The following is a 25211-nucleotide window of genomic DNA, read 5'->3' on the forward strand; positions in this document are numbered from 1 at the left end:
CCAGAAAGAATGCTTTCTATGGTGCATCATAGCTGACATAAATTTCCTTTGTCTTCTGAGAAAGTAGAGGCATTGGTGGGCCTACTTAACTATAGTGTCAGCATGCACAGACCAGGACAGGTTGTTGGTGATCTGGACACCTGGAAAAACACAACCATTGCCTATTACTACCACTGCTCTCAATTGTGGATCGAGAGAGATTCTATTCCAACAGGATCTGGGCCTCCAGGTCCCCACCTCCTCTCACCTATTCCTGTGAGATAGAACTGGGAGGACTGCTTGGTGTGACTGACTGAACGAGGCTCCAAGGGCAATAACTCAGGCATCACACAGCTGCAGTTTCAATCCAGCTTTATTTCATATTCTCACCAAGATGTTACTTGAACATAGCTCAGCATTTAGTACAGCTCAGCATTTAGTACAGCTCACACACCAGGGATGAGTGTGCAGGCCCACTCCATACAGAGAAATATAAAATCAGAATCTCAGTGATATGTATTATACAAACAAGCGCCAAGACAGATTTGAGACACAGGCCAATTCATTCAGGGAAAGTCAGGAAAACCACCCCTCCCACCCTGTGAGACAGGACCACCCCTTTACACACTGACCCAGAGAGACAGGACCCTCTCCCCCCCCCCCAACACACACTGACCCAGAAAGACAGAACCCCCTGCCCCTCACACACTGACTCAGACAGGACTTCCCCACCCCCCCACACAGACCCAGAGAATCAGGACCCCCTCAGAGACACTGACCCAGAGAGAAATCAGAAGTCTGTCACAATACACACAGGACCCACTCAGGTGCATGTATGTGTGCACAGGTGTGGGTGTGCACATGTGCAAGGGTTGGGGAGGAAACCCCCCAGTTCTCAAATTAAAAGTTGAGGGTTCCCCTCGCAAGTGCATCACTGAAACCCACCCTCCCCCAGCATCCGGGATCTGTCCCACCAAGGGAGGGTGTTAACTGATGTACAAACAAAAAGCCACCAAGGGTAGAGGGGATTGGGGAGGGGCATTGGAGCCTGCTCACCCCATGGTGCAGAGTAACTACATTCCCTGGCAGACTGTGGGGGTGGGGGGAGAGTGGATGGTTTCCTCAAATTACTGAGCAGGACAGTGCGGAGGGGCGGGGCTTTCTTTCCAACAGAAAAACACCAGCGAGGATGAGAAAACCCGAAGGAATGGGTGAACCCTGTGCCGAACGATTAGAATTTGTGGTATTATTTCCTGCAGTCTATTACACACACACACATATATATAATTTAGAAAAAAGCAATTGCTGACAAACGGTATTAAAATCAAAGCATTTTGGCTGTCTGTAGGCCAGGGACTGAGCAAGGGGGTTATCATCACTGCCCCTGTTCACTCCAAGGGGCTGTGACACACATGCCCACCTCTCAAACCCAAATGAACACCAGAAGGGAGTGGGGAAAGAGGGACGAAGATTATTTTAATTTGGGGTGAGGTTTGATGTTCCGGGCTGCTGCCAGTAGCAACAATCGAGTCCCCCACCTCCCCAGCACTGCTAAAGCTGTGGCCCACAGACAGGTAAGCAGCATCTCGAGGAGAGACAGAGTGAAGACAGCAGGAACGGAGCAAGATTTAACCACCGGCAGGGTCCAGCAGCAGTGAAGACACCAGGAACGGAGCGAGATTTAACCAGCAGAGGGGTCCAGCTGTGGTCCAGTTCCATCCCAGCACACGAATCCTCTGCGATCCAGTTCACTCTAAACAAAGTCCCTGCCAGTGTGGTCCAACTCCTGACAGGGAGGGAGTTGGCATGGTCCCCTTCCTGTACAAGATTAGAGGGTGGGGAGGGGAGGGTTTGAGGGGGTGCCTGTCCCCCAGCCTCCACACCCCACTCCTCTCCCTCCCCCCAACCCCACCCCAGTCCCTGACAACAGTTCAGCATTTACAACTGTCAGCAGCCGCTACCGGTTTGTCGTTCTGGTCCAGTTTGATCTGATCGGGAAACTCGTTGTACAACTCGACCTCCGTCTCCTGCGAACACAAAGCGGGCAGTTCAAAACATCAGCAGCTGTCTCCCCGATATGCCGAGCGCCTCAAAGCCCAGCCCACCCCCAACATAGCTCACACCCTTCCAATCAACTAACACAGCACAGGACAGAGGAAGTGGAGGGGAAGAATGGGATCTCGAGGCTTTCAGAACCTACTGTAAACACTGCATGACCAACTCGCTGGAACGTTCTTTCAAAGGAAGGGCAGAAACAGGGAAAATGCAGTGGATGCTGTTTATCTGGACCTGGGGAACAGTGTCTGATCAGGGGCCATGTAGGAGACCCCACGGCAGCTGCAATGAAAGGGAATGTGACCAAGAGGAATTAGTCGGGGAGGGGTGGAATCAATTAAGGGGGCGCTTAACAAATGCTACAAGATTGCTGGAGGGGGGCAGCTACAGAGCAAGATAGAATGCTGAACAGAAAACCAGCTTAAAATGGTGAGTTTTCAACAGAAAGCAGTGACCTGGGCATGCAGCTCACTGCAACTTGAGAGGGCCAGAGGAAGGCAAAGGAAACGGCCAGGCTGTTTCACAGAGCGGGAGTATAACTGGACATCAACACCAGCACAGAGGATGGGCTGAATGGCCTGTTGCTGCATCTGACATTACAGACTAAAGACTTGCTTTTCTTTTAAAAAATAAAACACTTCACCATTTCAGGACATCCCAAAGACCATCACAGCCAAATAGACGTGGTCAATGTTGTAACGCAGGAAATAAGGTGGCCAAATTATGTACAGCAAGATCCAAACAGTAACACTAGAATGACCAGAGAAAAAAGGTTTCTATCCTGTTGGCTTAGGGATGGACAAGCCCTGTCCAGCTAACGGTGACTGCAGGATCCTGGACATCTGCTTAAAAACAAAGTGGACAAAACTTCTCGTCTGAACACAACAGCTCCCTCAGCACTGGCACACCCACCATGATGCAGTGCTCCCTCAGCACCAACATCTCCTTTCCACCCCTACAGTATGGTACACCCTCAGCACTGACCCCCATCCTCTCCACCCCCACAGTGGAGTGTGCCCTCAGCACCAACCCCCCCTCCACCCCCAAAGGGTGGTGCTCCCTCAGCACCCACCACCTCCCCCACCCCCACTCCTTTCCACCCCCACAGTGCAGAGCACCCTCAGCACTGATACCCCCTCTCCTTTCACCCACAGTACAGCACACCCTCAGCACCGTTCACACACACACACCCACAGCAGCACTCCCTTGGCACTGTGCTATGCCTGTGCTCACTGCGCCCACTCATGCCACACCTGTTTGAGTGCGTTCCGTGCAATTGTCTGAAAGGCCTGGTCAACATTGATGGCCTCCTTGGCACTGGTCTCGAAGTAGGGGATGCTGCTCTTACTCTGACACCAGGCCTGCGCCCGCTTGGTTGGAACCTGCCGATTATCCAGGTCAATCTTATTACCCAGGACCACAAAGGGGAAGTTCTCGGGATCGCGGGGGCTGGCCTGGATCAGGAACTCGTCCCGCCAGCTGTCCAATGTTTTAACGTGTTGGGGTGCAGACATCGAAGACAAGCAACACAGCAGTCTGCACCGCGATAGAACGCCACACCTAGTGACTGGAATCTCTCCTGGCCTGCTGTATCCCAGATCTACAAACAAATTAACTTTGAAATGTACACAAACACTCCAAATAATCACAGCAAGACTGAGTAAAACTCCCTCTACACCATCCCCCCATCAAACAGTCCCAGGACAGGTACAGCATGGGGTTAAATACAGTTGGGGAGGGGAGTTTAAGAGGGGTGAACAAGGCAGGGACCAGCCACTCTTACCTGCATGGTGACAAGTCGATCATCCACCATCACCTCCTTGGTGAGGAAATCTGCTCCAATCGTGGCTTTGTACTGGTTACTGAACTTCTTGTTGACATACTGGTTCATTAGTGATGTCTTTCCACCCTGAGGAAAACAGGTCAGAGTTTACCACCCAGTTGCCTGAGCTCCCCCCAACCCAAAACCATTGCTGGCAAGACCCACACACCAGCTACCCAGAGAGGGAGCTCAAACACAGCACGATAACACCATCCAATCACCCCCAGACTAAACAGGAGGCCATTCAGCCCCTCTCTCTCCCCCAGCCTGTTACACAGCAACAGGAGGCCATTCAGCCTCCCTCCTCTCCTCCTCTCCCCCCAGCCTGTTACACAGCAACAGGAGAAGGCCATTCAGCCCATCTCAAGACACACAAACAAGATGCGGTTATTCAGCCACCCCTAAGCCTGTTACACAGGAAGAGGAGCCATTCAGCCCCTCTCCCCAGCCTGTTACATAGAAAGAGGCCATTCAGCCCCTTACATTTGCTGTCCCTTGCTAACAAGTTCTAGTTGTTTATCTTTATTCTATCCACATTAGTTCTGTAAAAGTTTCTGACAGTCAATTTTGACATTTCTCAGATTTCAAAAGCTGTGGAGGCCGAAGGAGAGAATTCCAGATTCCCAATCGCCTTTGAGAGAGAAAGTGCTTCCTGATATTCCCCATCCAGAACGGCCGGACTCATTTTGACCTTCTGCCCCCTCCCCCACCAGAGGAAATAGTTTCTCTCCATCGAGTCCTTTAATCATCTTAAACTCCCTGCAATCAGATCACCCCACTTGATTTTTAAAAAAAATCTTTTGTGGGATGTGGGTGTGGCTGGCCAGGTCCAGCATTTATCCCCTCATCCCTAATTGCCCCTTTAGAACGTAGTGGGTGAGCCACCATCATCTCGAACTCGCAGCAGTCCCCGTGTGGTGTAGGTACACCCATGGCACTGTTAGGGAGGGAGTTCCAGGATTTTGATCCCAGCCACAGTGAAGGAACAGCCGATATTTCCCAGTTGGGATGGTGAGCAATTCGGAGGGGAAATTAAGAACATAAGAAATAGGAGCAGGAGTAGGCCATCTAGCCCTTCGAGCCTGCCCCGCCATTCAATAAGATCATGGCTGATCTGTCGTGGCTCAGTTCCACATTCCCACCCTCTCCCCATAACCCTTAATCCCCTTGCCTATCAAAAACCTATCTACCCGTGTCTTAAATATATTTAGCGAGGCAGCCTCCACCACTTCAACGGGCAGAGAATTCCAGAGATTCACCACCCTTTGAGTGACGAAGTTCCTCCTCAACTCCGTTCTAAACTGCACCCGCCCCCCCCCCCCCGGCTTTATCTTGAGGCTGTGCCCTCTAGTCCTACTGTCCTTTGAGCCAGAAGAACCTCTATCCTATCCATCCCATTCATCATCTTATGTCTCAATGAGATCTCCCCTCATTCTTCTAAACTCTAACAAGTACAAGCCTAGGTTATTCAGCCTCTCCTCATAGTTCAACCCCCTTAACTCCGGTATCAGCCTAGTGAACCTCCTCTGCACTCCCAAGGCCAAAGTATCCTTGCGTAAGTGTGGCAACCAAAACAGCACACAGTACTCCAGCTGCGGCCTCACCAGTGCCCTGTACAGTTGCAGGGTGCAACTGTTGCACAGTTACAGTTGCAGAACCTCCAGGTGGGTGTGTCCCCAGGTATCTGCTGCCTTTGTCCTACATGGAGGTGGTGGTGGGTTTGGAAGGTGCTGCCTAAGGAGCCTCTGAGTCACTGCAGTGCATCTTGTAGATGGTACACCGCTGTCACTGTGCATTGGGGAGGGGGTTGAAGGGAGCGAGTGTTTGTGGTTAACGTGTGGATCGAGCGGGGCTGCTTTGTCCTGGATGGTGTCGAGCTTCGAGTGTTGTTGGAGCCGCACTCATCCAGGCAAGTGGGGAGTACTCCATTACGCTCCTGACTTGTGTCCTTGTAGATGGTGGACAGGCTCTGGGGAATGAGGGGGTGAGTTACTCTCTACAGAATTCACAGCCTCTAACCTGCCCAGGACAGGGATTTTAATCATTGGACACTGCCCTGTTATCTTTCCAAATGATGTAGAGATGCCAGCATTGGACCGGGGTAAACACAACAAGTAGTCTCATAACACCAGATTGAAGTCTACCAGGTTTATTTGGTAGCAAAAGCCACTAGCTTTCAGAGTGCTGCTCCTTCGTCAGATAAGTGGGAATTTTGTAAGTGTGAACAAAACTCCCATTTATCTGACAAAGGAGCAGTGTTCCAAAAGCTAGCAGCTTTTGCTTCCAAATAAACCTGCTCTTTAACCTGGTGCTGAGAGACTTCTTACGATCTTTCCAAATGCCAGCCATTCCCTTTGCTGAACCCACAATGCAAAACGTTCCTTACCCAGAGTCTCCCAGAATGATCACTTTGAGCAGAACCTTCTTTCGTGAAGCCATCTCCTAGACCGGAAAAATCAAACAGGGAGAGTTCAGAGCGAGGATGAGAAAGAGGAATGAAATCAAAGTGGTGCTGAGGCTGGTCGACCATCAGCTCGCCCAGTCAGCAGGAACCAGTGCCACTCCCCTAGGTCTCAGCCTGCTCCCCTCATAACAACAGGGCAAATGCCAAATGGAGCAGATGGTGCCTCCTGCAGGCAACTGGGAGACATTCCCGTGAGGGAGCCACCTCCTGACCCAGGGCAGACCACCATGGCTACAGGAAGAGCCCCATGCTCCCTCCGAGGGTAGATTTCAGCCCACTTTCCCCAGACAGGAGGAGTGGCCGCTTTATCCCAATACCACCCCCACCACAAACCCCAGAAAAGGGGCAGAAAGTACTCTCCAACCACCCCACTCCTCAAATTCTCCTGACAGCAAGTTTACAAATCAGGGAGTGAATCCTCACAGGGGGGGGGGGGGGAACGACAGGGAGGGAACGAGGGATGGAGTGAGTGAGTGAGTATGGCAGGGAGGGAGGTAAAGCTGACATTGAGAGGGAACAGTGGCTCCCCAAATTTCAGAGGAGGGGAGAGGGAGAAAGAGGAGTGACAGTGGATGGGGATTGAGTGATGGGGTTGAGGTGGAGGCGGGGGGGGGGGGGGGGAGAAGTGGGGTTAGGGGGTTTTAGAGGGAGTTGATTGTAAGGGGAGTGGGTTGGGGATGGGATGGGGTGAAGAATGGGTTGTTGAAGGGGAGGCAGTGAGGGGTGATTGGGGACTGGGAGGGTTAGAGGGGGAGGGGGGGTGATGTAGAGTGGAGGTGCATGGTTTGGGATGGGATGGAGGAGGTGGTGGTTAGGGTGTATGGGGGGGGACAGAAAGGGATAGGGGGTAACTGGGGAGTCAGGGGAGGGGGGTGGTCAGCGATGGGGGGTGACGGGGGGGCCTCTGGGTGTTTTGGTTGGGGGAGGGGGAGGTTAGAAAGGCAGGTTGGGATGAGGGGGTTAGGGTTGGGGATTGGGGGGTAGTTGGGATGGTTCAGTATGGTGTGTGGGGGGTTGGTTGCTGGGGGGGGGGCGGCAGCAGTTAAGAGCAGGGGTGGGGATGTGGAGTTGGGGGGGTTAGGAGCAGGGGTGGGTCGGTTGGGGGGGGGTTAGGGTTAAGGATGGGGTGTGGGGTGGGGGGGGGTTAGGGACGGTATGGGGTGTGGGGGGTTAGGGATGGGGAGTGGGGGTTGTTGGTTGGGGGGGGGGGTTAGGGGTTCGGGTTGGGGGTGGAAATGGGTATGTGGAGTGAGGGTTAGGGATGGGGTGGGGATGTGGAGCGGGGGGCGGGGGTTGGTTGGGGAGGGGGGTTAGGGTTAGGGATGGGGATGTGGCGTGGGGGGGGGGGGTTCGGGATGGGGAGTGGGGGGTTAGGGATGGGGATGTGGAGTGGGGTTGTTGGTTGGTTAGGGGGTGGGGAGGACTTTGGGTTATTTAAAAATTTTTAATGTTTTTCTGACCTGGTTCCGCTGGAGGAATTTTCGCAGCTTCCGGTCACCGGATCCAACGTCACTTCCCCCGGAACTACCCCTGCCGGAAATGGTCATCGCCTTATTGCGTATGCCTGCTAATATAGGCTAATATATGCAGCAATCAATTATTCAAATTCCATCTCCTCCACCCCCTCAGGGAACAAGTGTGTCATTAATCCCATCAACAAAGAGACTTTATACTGAGGTCTTTCTAAAAGTTTATTTATTGGTGTCACAAGTAAGGTTTATATTAACACTGCAATGAAGTTACTGTGAAAATCCCCTAGTTGCCACACTCCGGTGCCTGTTCGGGTACACTGAATTTAGCATGGCCATTGCACCCTAACCAGCACGTCTTTCAGACTGTGGGAGGAAACCGGAGCGCCCGGAGGAAACCCACGCAGACACGGGGAGAATGTGCAGACTCCACACAGACAGTGACCCAGAGAATTGAACCCAGGGCCCCTGGCGCTGTGAGGTAGCAGTGCTAACCACCTTGCTGCCCCTGAACTCGCACACCCCTGTGCCCATTCCAGTAAATCTCCATCCACCTTCTCTCTCTCTCGGGTGCTCATGCCCTTCACTGGATTGTCCACACCCACCAGTCTCTCAGTTCCCAAACAGCATTATAAATTGTACCAATTATTTTATATGTTGCCCCTCCCCATCCCTCCCAACAGAATGTGTCACTCTGAAAGATGTGCAGGTTAGGTGGATTGGCCATGCTAGATTGCCCCTCAGTGTCAGTGGGATTAGCTAGGGTAAATGCATGGGGTTGTGGGAATGGAGCCCGGGTGGGATTGAGGTCAGTGCAGACTCGATGGGCAGAGTGGTCTCCTTCTGCACTGAGGGATTCTACAGACCTGTGGTTCTATGAAACATAGAAACAAAGAGCAGAAGGAGGAGGCCACTCAGCCCATTAAACCTGTTCTGCCATTCATTATAATTGTAGTTGATCCTCTTTCTCAGTCCACCGCTCCCTCCAAATCCCTTGACGCCTGTCAAATCTAGAAATCTATTCACTTCCTTCCTCAATTCTTCTTCCTTCTTACCACCTCCCCCCCCCCATCCCCATAGTGAGAGGATTTGAGGATAGGGATAGGGAAGTTTTGCTGCTATTGTACAGGGCGTTGGTGAGGCCACACCTGGAGTATTGTGTGCAGTTTTGGTCTCCTTATCTGAGGAAGGATGTCCTTGCTATAGAGGGAGCACAGTGAAGGTTTACCAGGCTGATTCCTGGGATGGCAGGTCTGTCATATGAGGAGAGACTGAGTCAGTTAGGATTATATTCACTGGAGTTTAGAAGAGCGAGAGGGGATCTGATAGAAACTTATAAAATTCTAACAGGGTTAGACAGGGTAGATTCAGAAAGAATGTTCCCGATGGTGGGGGGAGTCCAGAACTAGGGGTCAGAGTTTGAGGATAAGGGGGAAACCTTTTAGAACTGAGGTGAGGAGAAATTTCTTCACCCAGAGGGTGGGGAATGTGTGGAATTCACTCCCACAGAAAGTAGTTGAGGCCAAAACATTGTGTGATTTCAAGAAGAAATTAGATGTCGCACTTGGGGCTAAAGGGATCGAGGGATATGGGGGGGGAAGGGGAGGGGGGAAACCGGATATTGAATTTGACGATCAAAATGAATGGGGGAACAGACTCAAAGGTCCGAATGGCCTCCTCCTGCTTCTCGTTTCTGTGGTATAGAATTTCACAAATACAGCATCCTCTGTGTGAAGAGGTTTCTCCTCACCTCAGTTCTCATTGTCCCACTCCCCCTCTGTGTTAAACTATATCGGCCACTTGTCTGTGCATTGCCCCTCTCCCTCTCTCCTCCGCGGAGATCTGCTAACCATCCTCCTCCCTCGCTGCTCTCTGTCCCATTTCCCTTTCACCTGGTCATTTCAAAACGTAGCCCTTTACTCCCCCCGAACCCACTGCATATCGATCTGATATGAAACACAGAGAGATGGAGCGCAGTGATCCTAATCCCAACCCCTGTGGCTGGGGGGAGATCACTGCCCGACTCACACCCCTCCAAAAATCAATTAACACTTCAGACAGCCTGGATCAAGTCTGGGATTAATGTCACAGAGAGTCTGCTTCGAGTCTGGGATTAACGTCACAGTCAGTCGGCCTCGAGTCTGGGATTAACGTCGCAGTCAGTCTGGATCACGTCTGGGATTAACGTCACAGACAGTCTGCCTCACATCTGGGATTAACGTCACAGTCTGGATCACATCTGGGATTAATGTCACAGACAGTCTGCCTCACATCTGGAATTAACGTCGCAGACAGTCTGCCTCACGTCTGGGATTAACATCACAGACAGTCTGGATAATGTCTGGGATTAACGTTGCAGACAGTCTGGATAACGTCTGGGATTAACGTTGCAGACTGTCTGCCTCACGTCTGGGATTAACGTCACAGACAGTCTGCCTCATGTCTGGGATTAACGTTACAGACAGTCTGCCTCACGTCTGGAATTAACATCACAGACAGTCTGCCTCACGTCCGGGATCAACGTCACAGACAGTCTAGATCATGTCTGGGAATAACGTCACAGTCTGGATTACGTCTGGGATTAATATCACAGACAGTCTGCCTCACATCTGGGATTAACGTCACAGTCTGGAACACGTCTGGGAATAACGTCTCAGGGACTGAAATCTCCCATTCAACAGGAAATCAAAGGGATGTCTTGCCTAACACACAGATGTTCCCGGTGGGATATGAATTTAATCGCTAGTGTGATGCTCAATGTCGAGCGTGCGTCCCAGCAGTTAAAGGATCATTGCAAACAGCGAGTGTCCTCGACTGTCCCCAAGTCGGAAGTTAGAAACCAGATCCAACCTGGCCTGCACTCCAGTTTATAATGTCTAAAATTAGATGTGATTCTGCCACTGGGCAGCACTGCCTGAACAATCCTGAGTGCGCTTGGAATGACACTGACGGCTCATTTACTCTTGCTCAAAGCTCCTCCTATTCTGCAAGGAGATGACCACTAAAAGCACAAGGAAGACAACCAGGTATTGGAGAAGTTTTTTTTATTGAACAAAAATATTATTGAAGGGAGGTGGAACCACAGTAATATCCTGGTGCGTTCCCATGGCGACACTCCAACCAACATCAGCAGACCAACCGATCTTTCTTTATTACTAATTCGTGGGACACAGACATCGCTGGCTGGGCCAGCATTCATTGCCCATCCCTAGTTGCCCCTTGGAGGGCAGTTGAGAGTCACCCACATTGCTGTGTCTCTGGAGTCACATGTAGGCTAGACCGGGGTAAGGACATTAGTGAACCAGATGGGTTTTTCCAACAATGGGTCATCAGTAGATTCTTAATTCCAGATTTTTTTTATTGAATTCAAATTCCACCATCTCCCATGGCAGGATTCGAACCTGGAACTTGAGCTGAGTTTCTGGATTAATAGGCCATCACCTCCCCTCAGCAACCCTGCAGGAACTGATATTCCCTTTGATATTTGACATTCTTGTATCTGTCCAGAGACCCAATGAACTGCAAAGCTCAGACTAGCATCTTTCCTTATTCAGAAATATTTACCAGCAACCACCCTATTATAGAAAGGATATTATTAAACTAGAAAGAGTGCAGAAAAGATTTACTAGGATGCCACCGGGGCTTGATGGATTGAGTTATAAGGAGAGGCTGGATAGACTGGGACTTTTTCCTCTGGAGCGTAGGAGTCTGAGGGGTGATCTTATAGAGGTCTATAAAATAATGAGGGGCACAGATCAGCAAGATAGTCAATATCTTTTCCCAAATGTAGGGGGGTCTAAAACTAGAGGGCACAGGTTTAAAGTGAGGGGGGAGAGATACAAAAGGGTCCAGAGGGGCAATGTTTTCACACAGAGGGTGGTGAGTGTCTGGAACAAGCTGCCAGAGATAGTAGTAGAGGCGGGTACAATTTTGTCTTTTAAAAAGCGTTTAGATAGTTACATGGGTAGGATGGGTAAAGAGGGATATGGGCCATTGAGACTAGCTTAGAGGTTTAAAAAAAGGATAGCATGGACAAGTTGGGCCAAAGGGACTGTCTCCATGCTGTAAACCTCTGACTCTATAACAAGGAGCAGGCCATTCAGCCCCTTGAGACTGCTCTGCATCCATGGCACATCCGAGAGTAACTTCAAATCTTCACAAGCCGACCCCTCAATGACCTTCCCCACTCCACCACTGACCAGGAATCCAAACATCTCTATCTTAAAAATATTCACTGATCTCTCTTAAATTTGCCTCAGTTATTTAATCCCTTTATCAATGAAACAATTATCAAGTTACAGAACAAAATCAGTACAGAAAAGGACCAACTCAAAATAGATTTGAAATGTTCCCCTGTCACCCCAGGTGCCGCCAGATTTGCTAAGTTTACCCTCCTTCCATTCCCTCTACACCGTCCCCATCAAACACTCCCAGGACAGGTACAGCACGGGGTTAGATACAGAGTAAAGCTCCCTCTACACTGTGCCCATCAAACACTCCCAGGACAGGTATAGCACGGGGTTAGATACAGAGTAAAGCTCCCTCTACACTGTGCCCATCAAACACTCCCAGGACAGGTATAGCACGGGGTTAGATACAGAGTAAAGCTCCCTCTACACTGTCCCCCCATCAAACACTCCCAGGACAGGTACAGCACGGGGTTAGATACAGAGTAAAGCTCCCTCTACACTGTCCCCCATCAAACACTCCCAGGACAGGTACAGCACGGGGTTAGATACAGAGTAAAGCTCCCTCTACACTGTCCCCCATCAAACACTCCCAGGACAGTCGAGTGTGTGTTATTTTCTCCCTCGGTGCGATGGGTAGATTGCTGGATTTGCGCAGTGTGACCATTGGGGGCTGCGGGGAGTGAGTCCTGTCTGGATTTTTCTGCAGCCTGTAAGGTGTGTGTGTCACTGGTCAGTCTGCGCAGGCGCTGTGCTGAGTTGGGGAGAATTGACTTTGGTTGCAAATGAATTTATCTGGAATAATTCTCTGTCTGGGTTATTTAAAAGCTAATGGTCGTCTCCCCTCGGTCCCTGGAGCCACAATGTGGAGACAGGATAGTACATTGCTGCGGTCAGACTTTTATCTGTATTTAATAGCTGATGTGGACAATTAGGAGTCACCCAGTGACTGAGCCAGCAGTGCAGAGAGAAGGGCTTATTACAATCTCTAATCCTTCACAGGGGATCTCAAACACTCTCAATTCACAACCTTTCCCATTTTGTCTCTCGCTCCCTCTAGCACAGTCCTGTGACTAGCCCTGCTCACAACAAATCATGGTGTGGGTCACCAGCATTGGACTGGGGTAAACACAGTAAGAAGTCTCACAACACCAGGTTAAAGTCCAATAGGTTTATTTGGCAGTAAAACCACAAGCTTTCGGAACGCTGTTCCTTCGTCAGGTGGGTGGGGAGTTCTCCACTCACAGCTCCCTCTACACTGTCCCCCATCAAACACTCCCAGGACAGGTACAGCACGGGGTTAGATACAGAGTAAAGCTCCCTCTACACTGTCCCCCCATCAAACACTCCCAGGACAGGTACAGCACGGGGTTAGATACAGAGTAAATCTCCCTCTACACTGTCCCCATCAAACACTCCCAGGACAGGTACAGCACGGGGTTAGATACAGAGTAAAGCTCCCTCTACACTGTCCCCCATCAAACACTCCCAGGACAGGTACAGCACGGGGTTAGATACAGAGTAAAGCTCCCTCTACACTGTCCCCCCATCAAACACTCCCAGGACAGGTACAGCACGAGGTTAGATACAGAGTAAAGCTCCCTCTACACTGTCCCCATCAAACACTCCCAGGACAGGTACAGCACGGAGTTAGATACAGAGTAAAGCTCCCTCTACACTGTCCCCCCATCAAACACTCCCAGGACAGGTACAGCACAGGGTTAGATACAGAGTAAAGGTCCCTCTACACTGTCCCCCCATCAAACATTCCCAGGACAGGTACAGCACGAGGTTAGATACAGAGTAAAGCTCCCTCTACACTGTCCCCATCAAACACTCCCAGGACAGGTACAGCACGGAGTTAGATACAGAGTAAAGCTCCCTCTACACTGTCCCCCCATCAAACACTCCCAGGACAGGTACAGCACAGGGTTAGATACAGAGTAAAGGTCCCTCTACACTGTCCCCCATCAAACACTCCCAGGACAGGTACAGCACGGGGTTAGATACAGAGTAAAGGTCCCTCTACACTGTCCCCCCATCAAACACTCCCAGGACAGGTACAGCACGGGGTTAGATACAGAGTAAAGCTCCCTCTACACTGTCCCCCCATCAAATACTCCCAGGACAGGTACAGCACAGGGTTAGATACAGAGTAAAGCTCCCTCTACACTGTCAGGTTGGTTACAGTGTAGTTATGAATCTAGACAGTGATGTTAGTGGTGGAGCATGTGTTAAATGATCAGAATTTAAGTTGAGGATTCCTGTGGAAGTGATTGCCAGTTGTATTAAGGGGCAGAATTTCCTGTTGGAAGCGATTGTGGAGGCTGGAGTTTTATATCATGCCCCAATGTCTTCCAGCAACTTGTCCAGAATCTTCTCACAGAGATACAGACAGCGAGGGAGATGGAAACATCCTGAATTGGGAAAGAGACAGAGTGAGTTTCCAGCAAATCTCAAACACCCAAACCCTTAAACATCCTACAAACTGCTGGAACAGACTGCCTCAGTCTGTCTGTCCCTCACTCCGTCCATCCCTCTGCCACCCCCTGCTCCCCCATCCTTCCGTCACTCTATTCCTCCTTCACTCCCCCCACTCCATCCCTCCCTTGCTCTGTCTATCCCTCCCTTACCTTCCCCACTCCACCCCTCACTCCATCTTTCCCTCCCTCACACCCCCAAACTCCATCCCCCCCCATTCTATCTATCCCTCCCTCACTCCATCCCTCCATTCCCCTCCCGCTCCCCCACGCCAACTGTCCATTCCCTACCCCATTTCATCCCTCCATTTCCCCCCCAACTCCAGCCTTCTGTCCCGTCCCAGTCCATCCTCCATCCCTCTGTTCCCTGTCACTCCCCCACTCCATTTCTCCCTCAACCCCCCTCCGTCCATCCATCCCTCGCTCCATCCAGCCCCCCCATCACTCCTCCACTCCATTACTCCCTCACCCCTGTACCTCCATCCCTTGCTCCATCCATTCCTGTCACTCCCCCACTCCATCCCTCCCTCATCCCCACTCCATCCCTCCACATTCCCCTGCTTGCTCCAACCTCCCTCCATCCTTTCCCCACTCCCTCTTGCTCTGTCCTCCCTCTCTCCCTTCCCCAATCCCTCCCTCTGTCCTCGCTGTCCCTTCCTATGTCACATCTCAACTTCCCCATCCCTCCCCTTCTGTTCACTCCACCTGTCCCTCCCTCCTCCCAGTGGTTGAGGGGAGGGAGGTTGGGAGTGGGTTACCTTTGTAGGGTCCTCCTTTGAAGGTGTGGCTCACTGCTCCTTGCCGGTTTAAATACCCAAACCACTCTCCGTTCTCCGGGTCTGGGAACTGAAACACAAAACATCTCAAACAGGGGGAGACATATCGCTAACGCACACTCTCCCCACCCTGGGGGGAGGTATATGAGTGACACACACTCCCTACCCTACCCTGGGGGAGATGCATCACTGACACACAGCAATGGTAACACCACTGAATGTCAATGGGGCGGTGGTTAGACTCTCTCTGGTTGGAGATGGTCATTGCCTGGCACTGTGTGGGGTGAATGTCACTGCCACTTGTCAGCCCGAGCCTGGATATTGTCCGGATCTCGCTGCGTTTGGACACGGGCTGTTTCAGTATCTGAGGAGTGGTGAATGGTGCTGAACATTGTGTAATCATCAGTGAACATCCCCATTCCTGACCTTATGACGGAGGGAAGGTGATTGATGAAGCAGCTGAAGATTGTTGGGCCTCGGACACTAACCCTGAGGGACTCCTGCAGTGATGTCCTGGAGCTGAGGTGACTGACCCTCCACAACCACAACCACCTTCCTATGGACCAGGTATGACTCCAAACAGGGGGGAGTTTGCCCCTGAGACCCATCGAGTCCAGTTTCACTCGGGCTCTTTGATGCCACACTCGGTTGAATGTGACCCTGATGTTAAGGGCTGTCCCTCTCGCCTCACCCTCTGGAATTCAGCTCTTTGTCCATGTTTGAACCAAGGCTGGAATGAGATCAGGAGCTGAATGACCCTGGAGAAACCCAAACTGGGCGTCACTGAGCAGGTTATTACTGAGCAGGTTCTGTTTGATAGCGCTGTCGATAACCCCTTCCATCACTTTACCAATGATCGAGGGTGGACTGATTGGGCGGTAATTGCCTGGGTTGGATTTGTCCTGTTTTGTGTGTATGGGACGTACCTGGGCAATTTTCCACATTGTTGGGTAGATGCCAGTGTTGTTACTGTTCTGGAAGAGCTTGGCCAGGGGTTCGTGGTCCCAGACTGGGGAGCAGGGACCACCAAGTCCCTGACTTGGGGATGGAGGTGTGTGTGTGTGTGTGTGTTGTATCTCAGGATCAGACCATTGGGAGAGATGGTGGGATATGGGTATCGCTGGCTGGGTTAGTATTTATTGCCCATTCCTAGTTGCCCTTGGACTACAGTTGAGAGTCAACCACATTGCTGTGACTCTGGAATCATACTATCCCTACAGTACAGAAGGAGGCCATTTGGCCCATCAAATCTGCACCAACCACAATCCCACCAGGCCCTATCCCCATAACCCCTTATATTCAGAGAATCAGAGAACCCTACAGTGCAGAAAGAGGCCCATCGAGTCTGCACCGAACACAATCCTACCCAGGCCCTACCCCCATATCCCGACATTAATCCCTCTAACCTCCGCATCCCTGGACACTAAAGGGGCAATTTTCTTAGCATGGCCAACCAACCTAACCCAACCCACACATCTTTGGACTGTGGGAGGAAACCGGAGCACCCACGGGGAGAATGTGCAGACTCCGCACAGACAGTGACCCAAGCCAGGAATTGAACCTGGGTCCCTGGTGCTGTGAGGCAGTCATGCTAACCACTGTGCCACCCTGAAGTCTGACTCTGCCTGGAGTCACGTGAGCCAGACCAGGTAAGAACCCTTCCTTCCCTAAAGGACATTAGTGAACCAGATGGGTTTTTCCGACAATGGGACATCAGTAGATTCTTAATTCCAGATATTTTTTATTGAATTCAAATTCCACCATCTGCCGTGGTGGGATTCGAACCCGGGTCCCCCAGAACATTAGCTGAATTTCTGGATTAATAGTCTAGCGATAATACCACAAGGCCATTGATTGATGTTTAAGGTGACGCACTGTGAAAGCAGATTTATAAAGTGTGTCTCAGTCCATTCTCCCTCCCAGGATAAATCAATCTATTTTTCTCTCTCGCTGCCCCTCGTGGGACAACCTGCGGGGGGGGGGGGGGGGGGGGGGGGCAGGGGCGACACGCGCGCACGAGATCGGAGGGCAGAGACACTTACATGCGAGAAGGTGTACTCGAAGACCCTTCTAAAGATCTGCAACAGCCTGGGATCTCTGGTGAGCTGGTAACCCAGCAGAGAGGCGATCAGTGCTTCAGTGTGAGGCCACCAGAGCTTCATATCCCACTCCAGCTGTGAGTGAAAGAGACGGAGAGCTAATTGTACACGTGAGGGAGAGACGGAGCTAGTTACACACACACACACACACACACACACACAGTGGTTAGCACTGCTGCCTCACAGCATCAGGGAGCTAGGTTCAATTCCTGCTTGGGTCACTGTCTGTGCGGAGTCTGCATGTTTTCCCCATGTCTGCGTGGGTTTCCTCCCACAGTTGGGCAAACGTGCAGGTTTGGGTGCATTGGCCGCGCTAAATTCTCCCTCAGTGTACCCGAACAGGCACCAAAGTGTGGCGATTAGGGGAATTTCACAGTAACTTCATGGCGGTGTTAATGTAAGCCTTATGTGTGGACATTAATAAGAACATAAGAAATGGAGCAGGAGTAGGCCCATCTAGCCCTTTGAGCCTGCCCCGCCATTCAATAAGATCATGGCTGATCTGTCGTGGCTCAGTTCCACTTCCCGCCCTCTCCCCATAACCCTTAATCCCCTCTCTTATCAAGAACCCATCAACCCGCTTCTTAAAAATATTTAGCGAGGCAGGCCTCCACCACTTCAACGGGCAGAGAATCCGAGATTCACCACCCTTTGAGTGAAGAAGTTTCCTCCTCAACTCCGTTCTAACCGCCCCCCCTTTATCTTGAGGCTGTGCCCCCTAGTCCTACTGTCCTTTCTTGAGCAGGAAGAGTCTCTCCACCTCTATCCCTATCCATCCCATTCATCATCTTATACGTCTCAATGAGATCTCCCTCATTCTTCTAAACTCTAACGAGTACAAGCCTAGTTTATTCAGCCTCTCCTCATAGCTCAACCCCCTCAACTCCGGTATCAGCCTAGTAAACCTCCTCTGCACTCCCTCCAAGGCCAAATATCCTTGCGCAGGTGCGGCGCCCAAACTGATAAAATAAACTCAGCAGCGGAGGGCAGGGGGTCTCGGGGTCCAGGCTGTGCTGGTTACCAGGGGCAGTGAGGGGGCGGGGGGGGGGGTGGGGGGGTGCGGGAGCTCACACTCGGAGACCTGGGTTGGAGAATGTCCGTCAGCATCCTGGAAATACAGCAACCCCCCAAACTCGGGGTCCCAGCCTGCCTCGAAGGGGGAGGATGATAAACTTCTCAATCGCCGTTCTCTTCAGTTCCTCACAGCCGTGTTTGACTGCGTATTGCAGGAGAAACCAGCCCACTTCCACTGTGTGTCCTGTCAAATCACAGCAAGGGGAGATTCACTGAGGGCAGGGCAGTCAGACCACCCCCCACCCCCCCCACCACAGCAACACCCCACCCGCCCTCTCCCCCCCCCGCCGACACCCCACCCGCCCCTCCCCGAGTCACCTCCCCAACCCCCCCAGGACGGAGCCCACCCCGAGTTCACCGTGAGCTGCCCCTCCCCGAGAGAAAGTCAGCCCTGAGTCAGTGAGAAGCTCACCCCCACCCCCACCCCGAGGCACCAAGACCCCCCCTCCTCCAGGAGAGAGCCATGCCCACCCCATGAGACACCAAACCCCCTCATCCCAAGTCAGCGAACCTCCCTGCATGGAACCTGTTCCCCACCCCCCGCAGTCCCCACCGCCCCTGATAGAGACCCAGAAGAGCCCTTCGGCCCATCGAGTCTGCACCGACAGGGAGAATCACCTGAACTCCCACTAATCCCATTTACCAGCACTTGGTGCATAGCCCTGAATGTGGTGATGTGCCAAGTGCTCATCCAGGTACTTTTTAAAGGATGTGAGGCATCCCCCCCCACCCCCCAACCCCCCCCCCCCCCAAACCCCGGCAGCGCATTCCAGACCCTCACCACCCTCTGGGTAAAAGCTTTCCCTCACATTCCCCCCTCAACCTCCTGCCCCTCACCCTGAACCCATTCAGTTCTCCTCAACATGTCTCTCTCCATCCACCCTGGTTTTTCGGGCATTTCACCCCCCTCCCCCCACCCCCCACCCCCCCGACAGGGACCGCCGCTCACCTGGGTTCTGGAGGCGACCCTGGGAACCGGGTAACTCCTTCCCATCACATGACACCGTCTCCAGGACGACCGATCTTCACGCTGGGGCAGGGGGGGAGGAAATATGCTTACATTAAAAGCTGGAAACCACATTAGGAGGAGATCGAATCGAGGCAGTCACTATCGCAAGGGGGGCCTCGACTGAGTGAATGAGGAGAAAGTGTTTCCCCAGCGACAGGAGGGCGGGCGACCAGAGAGCGAGGGAGGGGGAGATACAGAGCAAAGAGAAATCGGTAAATGGACTAGAGGCGGGGGGGCGGGGGGAGAGAGATGGGGAGAACTTTATGAGACGGTGAGTTGTTTGTGATCTGGAAGGTGCTGCCTGAGAGATTCACCCTCAGGGGGGTGGGGGGGGGGGGGGAAGGAAAATTTAGAGAGAGAACGGGGGTGGGGGTGGTGGGGGGGGATTAATTGGAAACTTCTCACACAGAGCAGGATCGTTAGGATGAGCCGAATGGCCTCTTCCTGTAGTGTTTTGGAACTGCCTTACCTGTAGATGCTGCAGAATCTTCCGGACGCTCCAGGCTCCCAGCTCCTGATATTCCTGACACATTTCCGGGTCATCTTCCCCCAGCTGGTCAACCAGGCACAGCAGCATCATGGGTACGGCCATGGAGTTGACCTCCCCGGCCCCGGACAGCTGAGGACGGCCCAGGCCGCCGGGTCCTCGCGCACCCATCGGGTCACCTGCCGCATCATCTCCGTCGCTTCTCTCTGAGTGAGGGGAACGTTTCAGAAAATCAGCACCCTGGCACCCCCCCCCCCAACTGCCCCCCTATCCCCACGCCGTGGGAACCTCCCCCCTCCCCACCGACACCAGCATGCCCGCACCGTGGGCCCTCTCTTGTCCCGTTCCCCCCCCCCACAACCACTCGACATCCCCACACCGTGGGGCCCTCCTCCCTTGGTGCCCCCACACTGTGGGGACCTGTCCCCCACCCCCCCCAGCGTCCCCACACCATGGGGCCCTGTCCCCCACCCCCAGCGTCCCCACACTGTGGGACCTGTCCCCCATCCCCTGCTGCGTCCCCGCACCGTGGGACCCCTTCCCCCACAGCGTCCCCACGACGTGGGGCCCTTCCCCCCCCACCCCCGGCATTCCCGTGCCACGGGGCCCTCCCCACCCCCGCGTCCCCGCGTTGTGAGGGCCCTCGCCCTCCCGCCCCCCGGTGTCCCGGCACCGTGGGGCCTTGTCCTCTCTCCGAATCTCTGACCTGGTACTTGCCGTCACCGGTGACCCGCCAGAGCTCGGTTCATCGCCATGGTGTAAAAACACTCGCTGAAGATCGTCCGCTGGACCTTGACTGGCTTCCCATCCCGTGTGACCACCAGGGCTAGTTTCCGGGATCCCGGTGAAACGGCAGCGTGGCGGGTTAGGAATTCTCCACCTGGGTGAGCACCCCCCCAAAAGAGAAAGAGAGACTAAGGAAGGCTGTAATGGGAGGGCAGTATTGTCTACAGTTTTGTTATCGCAAAGACATTGATAAACCGGACAGAGCGCGGAGAAGATTTCCGAGGATGTTGCCGGGACTGGTGGGGGCACGAGTTACAGGGAGAGGTTGGTCGGGCTGGGGTTTTATTCCTCGGAGAATGAGGGGTGACCTTACTGAGGTGGATAAAATCCCGAGGGGCAGAGATAGGATGGACGCACAGAGTCTCCCTCGCAGGGAGGGGGAATGGAAAACTGGAGGGCAGAGGTTAAAGGTGAGAGGGGAAAGATGGCAAAGGGACCCGAGGGGCAACTTCTTCACACAGAGGATGGTGGGATCTGGAATGAGCTGCAGAGAAAGTGATTGAGGCGGATACAATGGCAAGATTTAGAAAGCAGTGGGATAAGTACATGGGATTGGAAAGGACATGGGCCAAACGCGAGCGATTGGGACTAGCTGGAAGGGCAGCAGGGACCATGTGGGCCGAAGGGCCTGCTTCCATGCTCCATGACTCTATACAGGGGAACCAGGAGGTTGTGGGATGCCCAGATTTCCAAAAGGAAAAATCTCAACAAGGAGCCGACCGAAAGAGGTGATTTGTCAAAGTACAGGCTTGTGAATTTGGGGTAATACGTTAGCAAGATTGGTCAACAGGCAGAGAGTGCGGATAAATGGGGCATTCCCAAATTATCAGTGACCCACACAGTGTGGGGTTTCTGTGAAATACAGTCAGTAATTACTCAGATACATGATTCTGCTGACAATATGTGAGAAAAGTGAGCTGTGTGGAGGACACGGAGTGATAAACAGGTTGTGGGGGTGGAGGGGGGGGCTTGGCATCCAGGGCCGAGGGAGCGCCGCGGGAGGGTCAGGGCCGAGGGAGCGCCGCGCCGCGGGAGGGTCAGGGCCGAAGAGGGGATAGGTGGTGTGGGTCGATGCCGAGGGAGTGCTGCGCTGCGGGAAATCAATCTGATGTCCTGGGTGGTGGTTGTTGAAGATCGCAAGGATTCTGGGCAGTGAGACGGAGTGGTTGTTTGAGGTGGTGGGGGGAGATAATGAGGAAAGGTGAGAGGATGATAGAAGGCAGGAAGAGGAGGTTGGGATGGAGTTACCAGCGAGAGCCGCTTCCAGCAGCTCGGGGCGGTGAAATCGCTCCAATCGTTCTGTATAAACGGCAATACATCCAGACCTGGGGGCAAGAGATGGAAGGTCAGAGAGAGAAGCAATCTCAACAACATCAGCCCAGTCTACAGACTGCATTTGTATAGCTGCAGATCCGAGGAACAACATCCAAGAGGGGACGCGAGGGAGGGAATTCCAGAGGTTAGACCATCCCGAAGCTGAAGGCATGGCCACCAATAACGGAACGATGGGAATCAGTGGATGCTCAAGAGCCCCAAATTGGAGGAAATGCAGAGATAGGGAGGGAGTGGAGGGGAGTGTAGGAGGTTACAGAGATAGGGAGGGGGTGGAGGGAGTGTAGGAGGTTACAGAGATAGGGAGGGGGTGGAGGGAGTGTCGGAGGTTACAGAGATAGGGAGGGGGTGTAGGGGCTGGAGGAGGTTACAGAGATAGGGAGGGGGTGTAGGGGCTGGAGGAGGTTACAGAGATAGGGAGGGGGTGTAGGGGCTGGAGGTTACAGAGATAGGGAGGGGGTGTAGGGGCTTGGAGGAGGTTACAGAGATAGGGAGGGGGTGTAGGGCTGGAGGAGGTTACAGAGATAGGGAGGGGGTGTAGGGGCTGGGAGGAGGTTACAGAGATAGGGAGGGGGTGTAGGGGCTGGAGGAGGTTACAGAGATAGGGAGGGGGTGTAGGGGCTGGAGGAGGTTACAGAGATAGGGAGGGGGTGTAGGACTGGAGGTGGTTACAGAGATAGGGAGGGAGTGTAGGGACTGGAGGAGGTTACAGAGATAGGGAGGGAGTGTAGGGACTGGAGGAGGTTACAAAGATAGGGAGGGAGTGTAGGGACTGGAGGAGGTTACAGAGATAGGGAGGGAGTGTAGGGACTGGAGGAGGTTACAGAGATAGGGAGGGAGTGTAGGGACTGGAGGTGGTTACAGAGATAGGGAGGGAGTGTAGGGACTGGAGGAGGTTACAGAGATAGGGAGGGAGTGTAGGGACTGGAGGAGGTTACAGAGATAGGGAGGGAGTGTAGGGACTGGAGGAGGTTACAGAGATAGGGGAGGGAGTGTAGGGACTGGAGGAGGTTACAGAGATAGGGAGGGAGTGTAGGGACTGGAGGAGGTTACAGAGATAGGGAGGGAGTGTAGGGACTGGAGGAGGTTACAGAGATAGGGAGTGTAGGGACTGGAGGAGGTTACAGAGATAGGGAGGGAGTGTAGGGGCTGGGGAGGTTACAGGAGATAGGGAGGCCGTGTAGGGGGCTGCAGGGGTTTACAGAGATGGGGAGGGAGTGTAGGGCCTGGAGAGGTTACAGAGATAGGGAGGGGGTCAGTAGGCTCAGGGTGAGTGATGAATGAGGTGGTGTCTCAGTGTTAGTTGGGAGCTCAGGGACCGTAGAGTGGTTTGGTGAACAGAGGTTGACGGACTGTGGTGTAGAGATTAGTTAAGGTTGGGTTTAGCTGGTTTATTCACTAACCTGTCTGCCTTGCAGCCAGATGTATTTGAGATCATCGTAGATTGTCCATCCCGACCCAGACAGGTGAAAAATCCCCTGGAACAGAAACTCAATCAGGGCCCAATGGCCAGCCAAGGGCAAAGGTCATCTCTCAGCACAGTCACTGGGGCTTTTCACCACTGGAGGACATTCCCTACCTCCCCCAGGCAGCGAGGCACTTCCTCATGTGTGGCAGGAGCCAAATAGAGCATAGCAAGATCCCACAAACAGCAACATGATTGCGGGATCATTTATATCCAGAGGGCCTCGGTTCAACATCTCAAAAGACCCCCCACAGCGCGGTGCCCACCCTCGGCACTGACCCCCCCCCCCCCCACAGCACAGCACTCCCGGGCACTGACCCCCCCACAGCACAGCGCCCCCTGGGCACTGACCCCCCCCCCCCCCACCCACCACAGCACGGCACCCCCTGGGCACTGACCCCCCCCCCACCCACCACCAGCACGGCACCCCCTGGGCACTGACCCCCCCCCCACCCACCACCCACCACAGCACGGCACCCCCTGGGCACTGACCCCCCCCCCCCCCACCCACCCACCACAGCACGGCGCCCCCTGGGCACTGACCCCCCCCCCCACGCCCCCTGGGCACTGACCCCCCCCACCCCCACAGCACGGCGCTCCCCGGCACTGACCCCCCCCACAGCACGGCAACCCCCTGACACTGACCCTCCCACAGTCCAGCGCTCCCTGGGCATTTCAGTTGGGGGTCAGTCCATATTGTGAGCCCTGAATGGTGTCAGTACCCTGGCCTCTGACCTTTGCCCCCTATACAAGCCAAAGGGCAAATGGCTGCTCACCCCAGCTCCTGGTCATGTGAATGTTTCAGCCAGAACTGGAGAGTGCGGTCCAGTTCCTCGCAAATCTTCCTCCGGAACTCTTCACACTCCTCACGGGACATCCCTCAGTCAACCTCCTGACCATGGAAGCTTCCAGGACAGTGTGGGGTTGAAGCAGGGCTGCCTGAGGGGGAGAAAGAGGCATAGAGAGAGACTGTTAGAAAGACGATAACAGAGTGAGTGGAAAACAGGGAGGGAGGGAGGGAGGAAGTGGTTGTACGTCCAGGTGGGTGGGGGCAGTGGTGGACAGGGGGGGGGGGTGGAGATTGGGGCAGAGGGGATGGACATCCAGGGGGCATGGAGGGGTGACAGAGATAGGGAGGGGGTGGAGGAGGTTACAGAGACAGGGAGGGGGTGACAGAGATAGGGAGGGGGTGGAGGAGGTTACAGAGACAGGGAGGGGGTGACAGAGATAGGGAGGGGGTGGAGGAGGTTACAGAGACAGGGAGGGGGTGACAGAGATAGGGAGGGGGTGGAGGAGGTTACAGAGACAGGGGAGGGGGCTGGGAGGGGGTTACAGAGACAGGGAGGGGGTGGAGGAGGGTTACAGAGACCGGGAGGGGGCTGGAGGGGGTTACAGAGATAGGGAGGGGGGTGGAGGGGGTTACAGAGACAGGGAGGGGGGAGGGCAGGAGGGGACAGAGAGGGAGGGAGCTTTGCGATAGAAAACCTTGTGATTTCCGGATTGGAGGTGATGTCATGTGGCTTCCGCGAGAAAAGGTGGCGGGTCCTTACCCAGGCCCCCGCCCCTGATCCAGTCCCCGCCCCGAGTCTGGTCCCGTACCTTTTCAAGGCCCCGCCCCCTGGTCCACCTCCGTACCTCTTCCAGTCCCCGCCCTGGTTCCAGTCCCCGCCCCCTAGGTCTGGTCCCGTACCTTTTCAAGGCCCGCCCCTGGTCCTCCTCCCGCGCCT

The 25211-nt window shown here is 53.7% G+C and overlaps 1 protein-coding gene and 1 pseudogene across 2 annotated transcripts; both read right to left on the reverse strand.

Moving 5' to 3' along the window:
* Positions 1 to 720: 720 nt before the first annotated feature.
* Positions 721 to 6295, reverse strand: LOC145340508 (ras-related protein Rab-7a-like; annotated as a pseudogene). The gene is made up of 5 exons (XR_013886255.1): positions 6243 to 6295; position 5907; positions 3818 to 3943; positions 3288 to 3634; positions 721 to 2006 (listed from the first exon to the last, which is right to left on the reverse strand). The product of XR_013886255.1 is annotated as a ras-related protein Rab-7a-like (transcript).
* A 7767-nt stretch (positions 6296 to 14062) lies between these two features.
* Positions 14063 to 25027, reverse strand: renbp (renin binding protein). The gene is given in 16 exon segments (XM_080184975.1): positions 14063 to 14393; positions 15215 to 15302; positions 17275 to 17406; positions 18413 to 18490; positions 18492 to 18589; positions 19355 to 19428; positions 19876 to 20056; positions 20059 to 20107; positions 20608 to 20643; positions 20645 to 20781; positions 21936 to 21981; positions 21983 to 22012; positions 23423 to 23466; positions 23469 to 23497; positions 24261 to 24423; positions 24970 to 25027. Coding segments are annotated over 15 exon segments (1200 nt in total). The 5' UTR covers positions 24362 to 24423; positions 24970 to 25027; the 3' UTR covers positions 14063 to 14316.
* Between the last annotated feature and the right edge of the window lie 184 nt (positions 25028 to 25211).

Source organism: Carcharhinus amblyrhynchos, unplaced genomic scaffold, assembly GCF_965287045.1.
Source record: "Carcharhinus amblyrhynchos unplaced genomic scaffold, sCarAmb.v2.hapA chromosome_1082, whole genome shotgun sequence".
In the NCBI taxonomy this organism is placed as follows: Eukaryota; Metazoa; Chordata; class Chondrichthyes; order Carcharhiniformes; family Carcharhinidae; genus Carcharhinus; species Carcharhinus amblyrhynchos.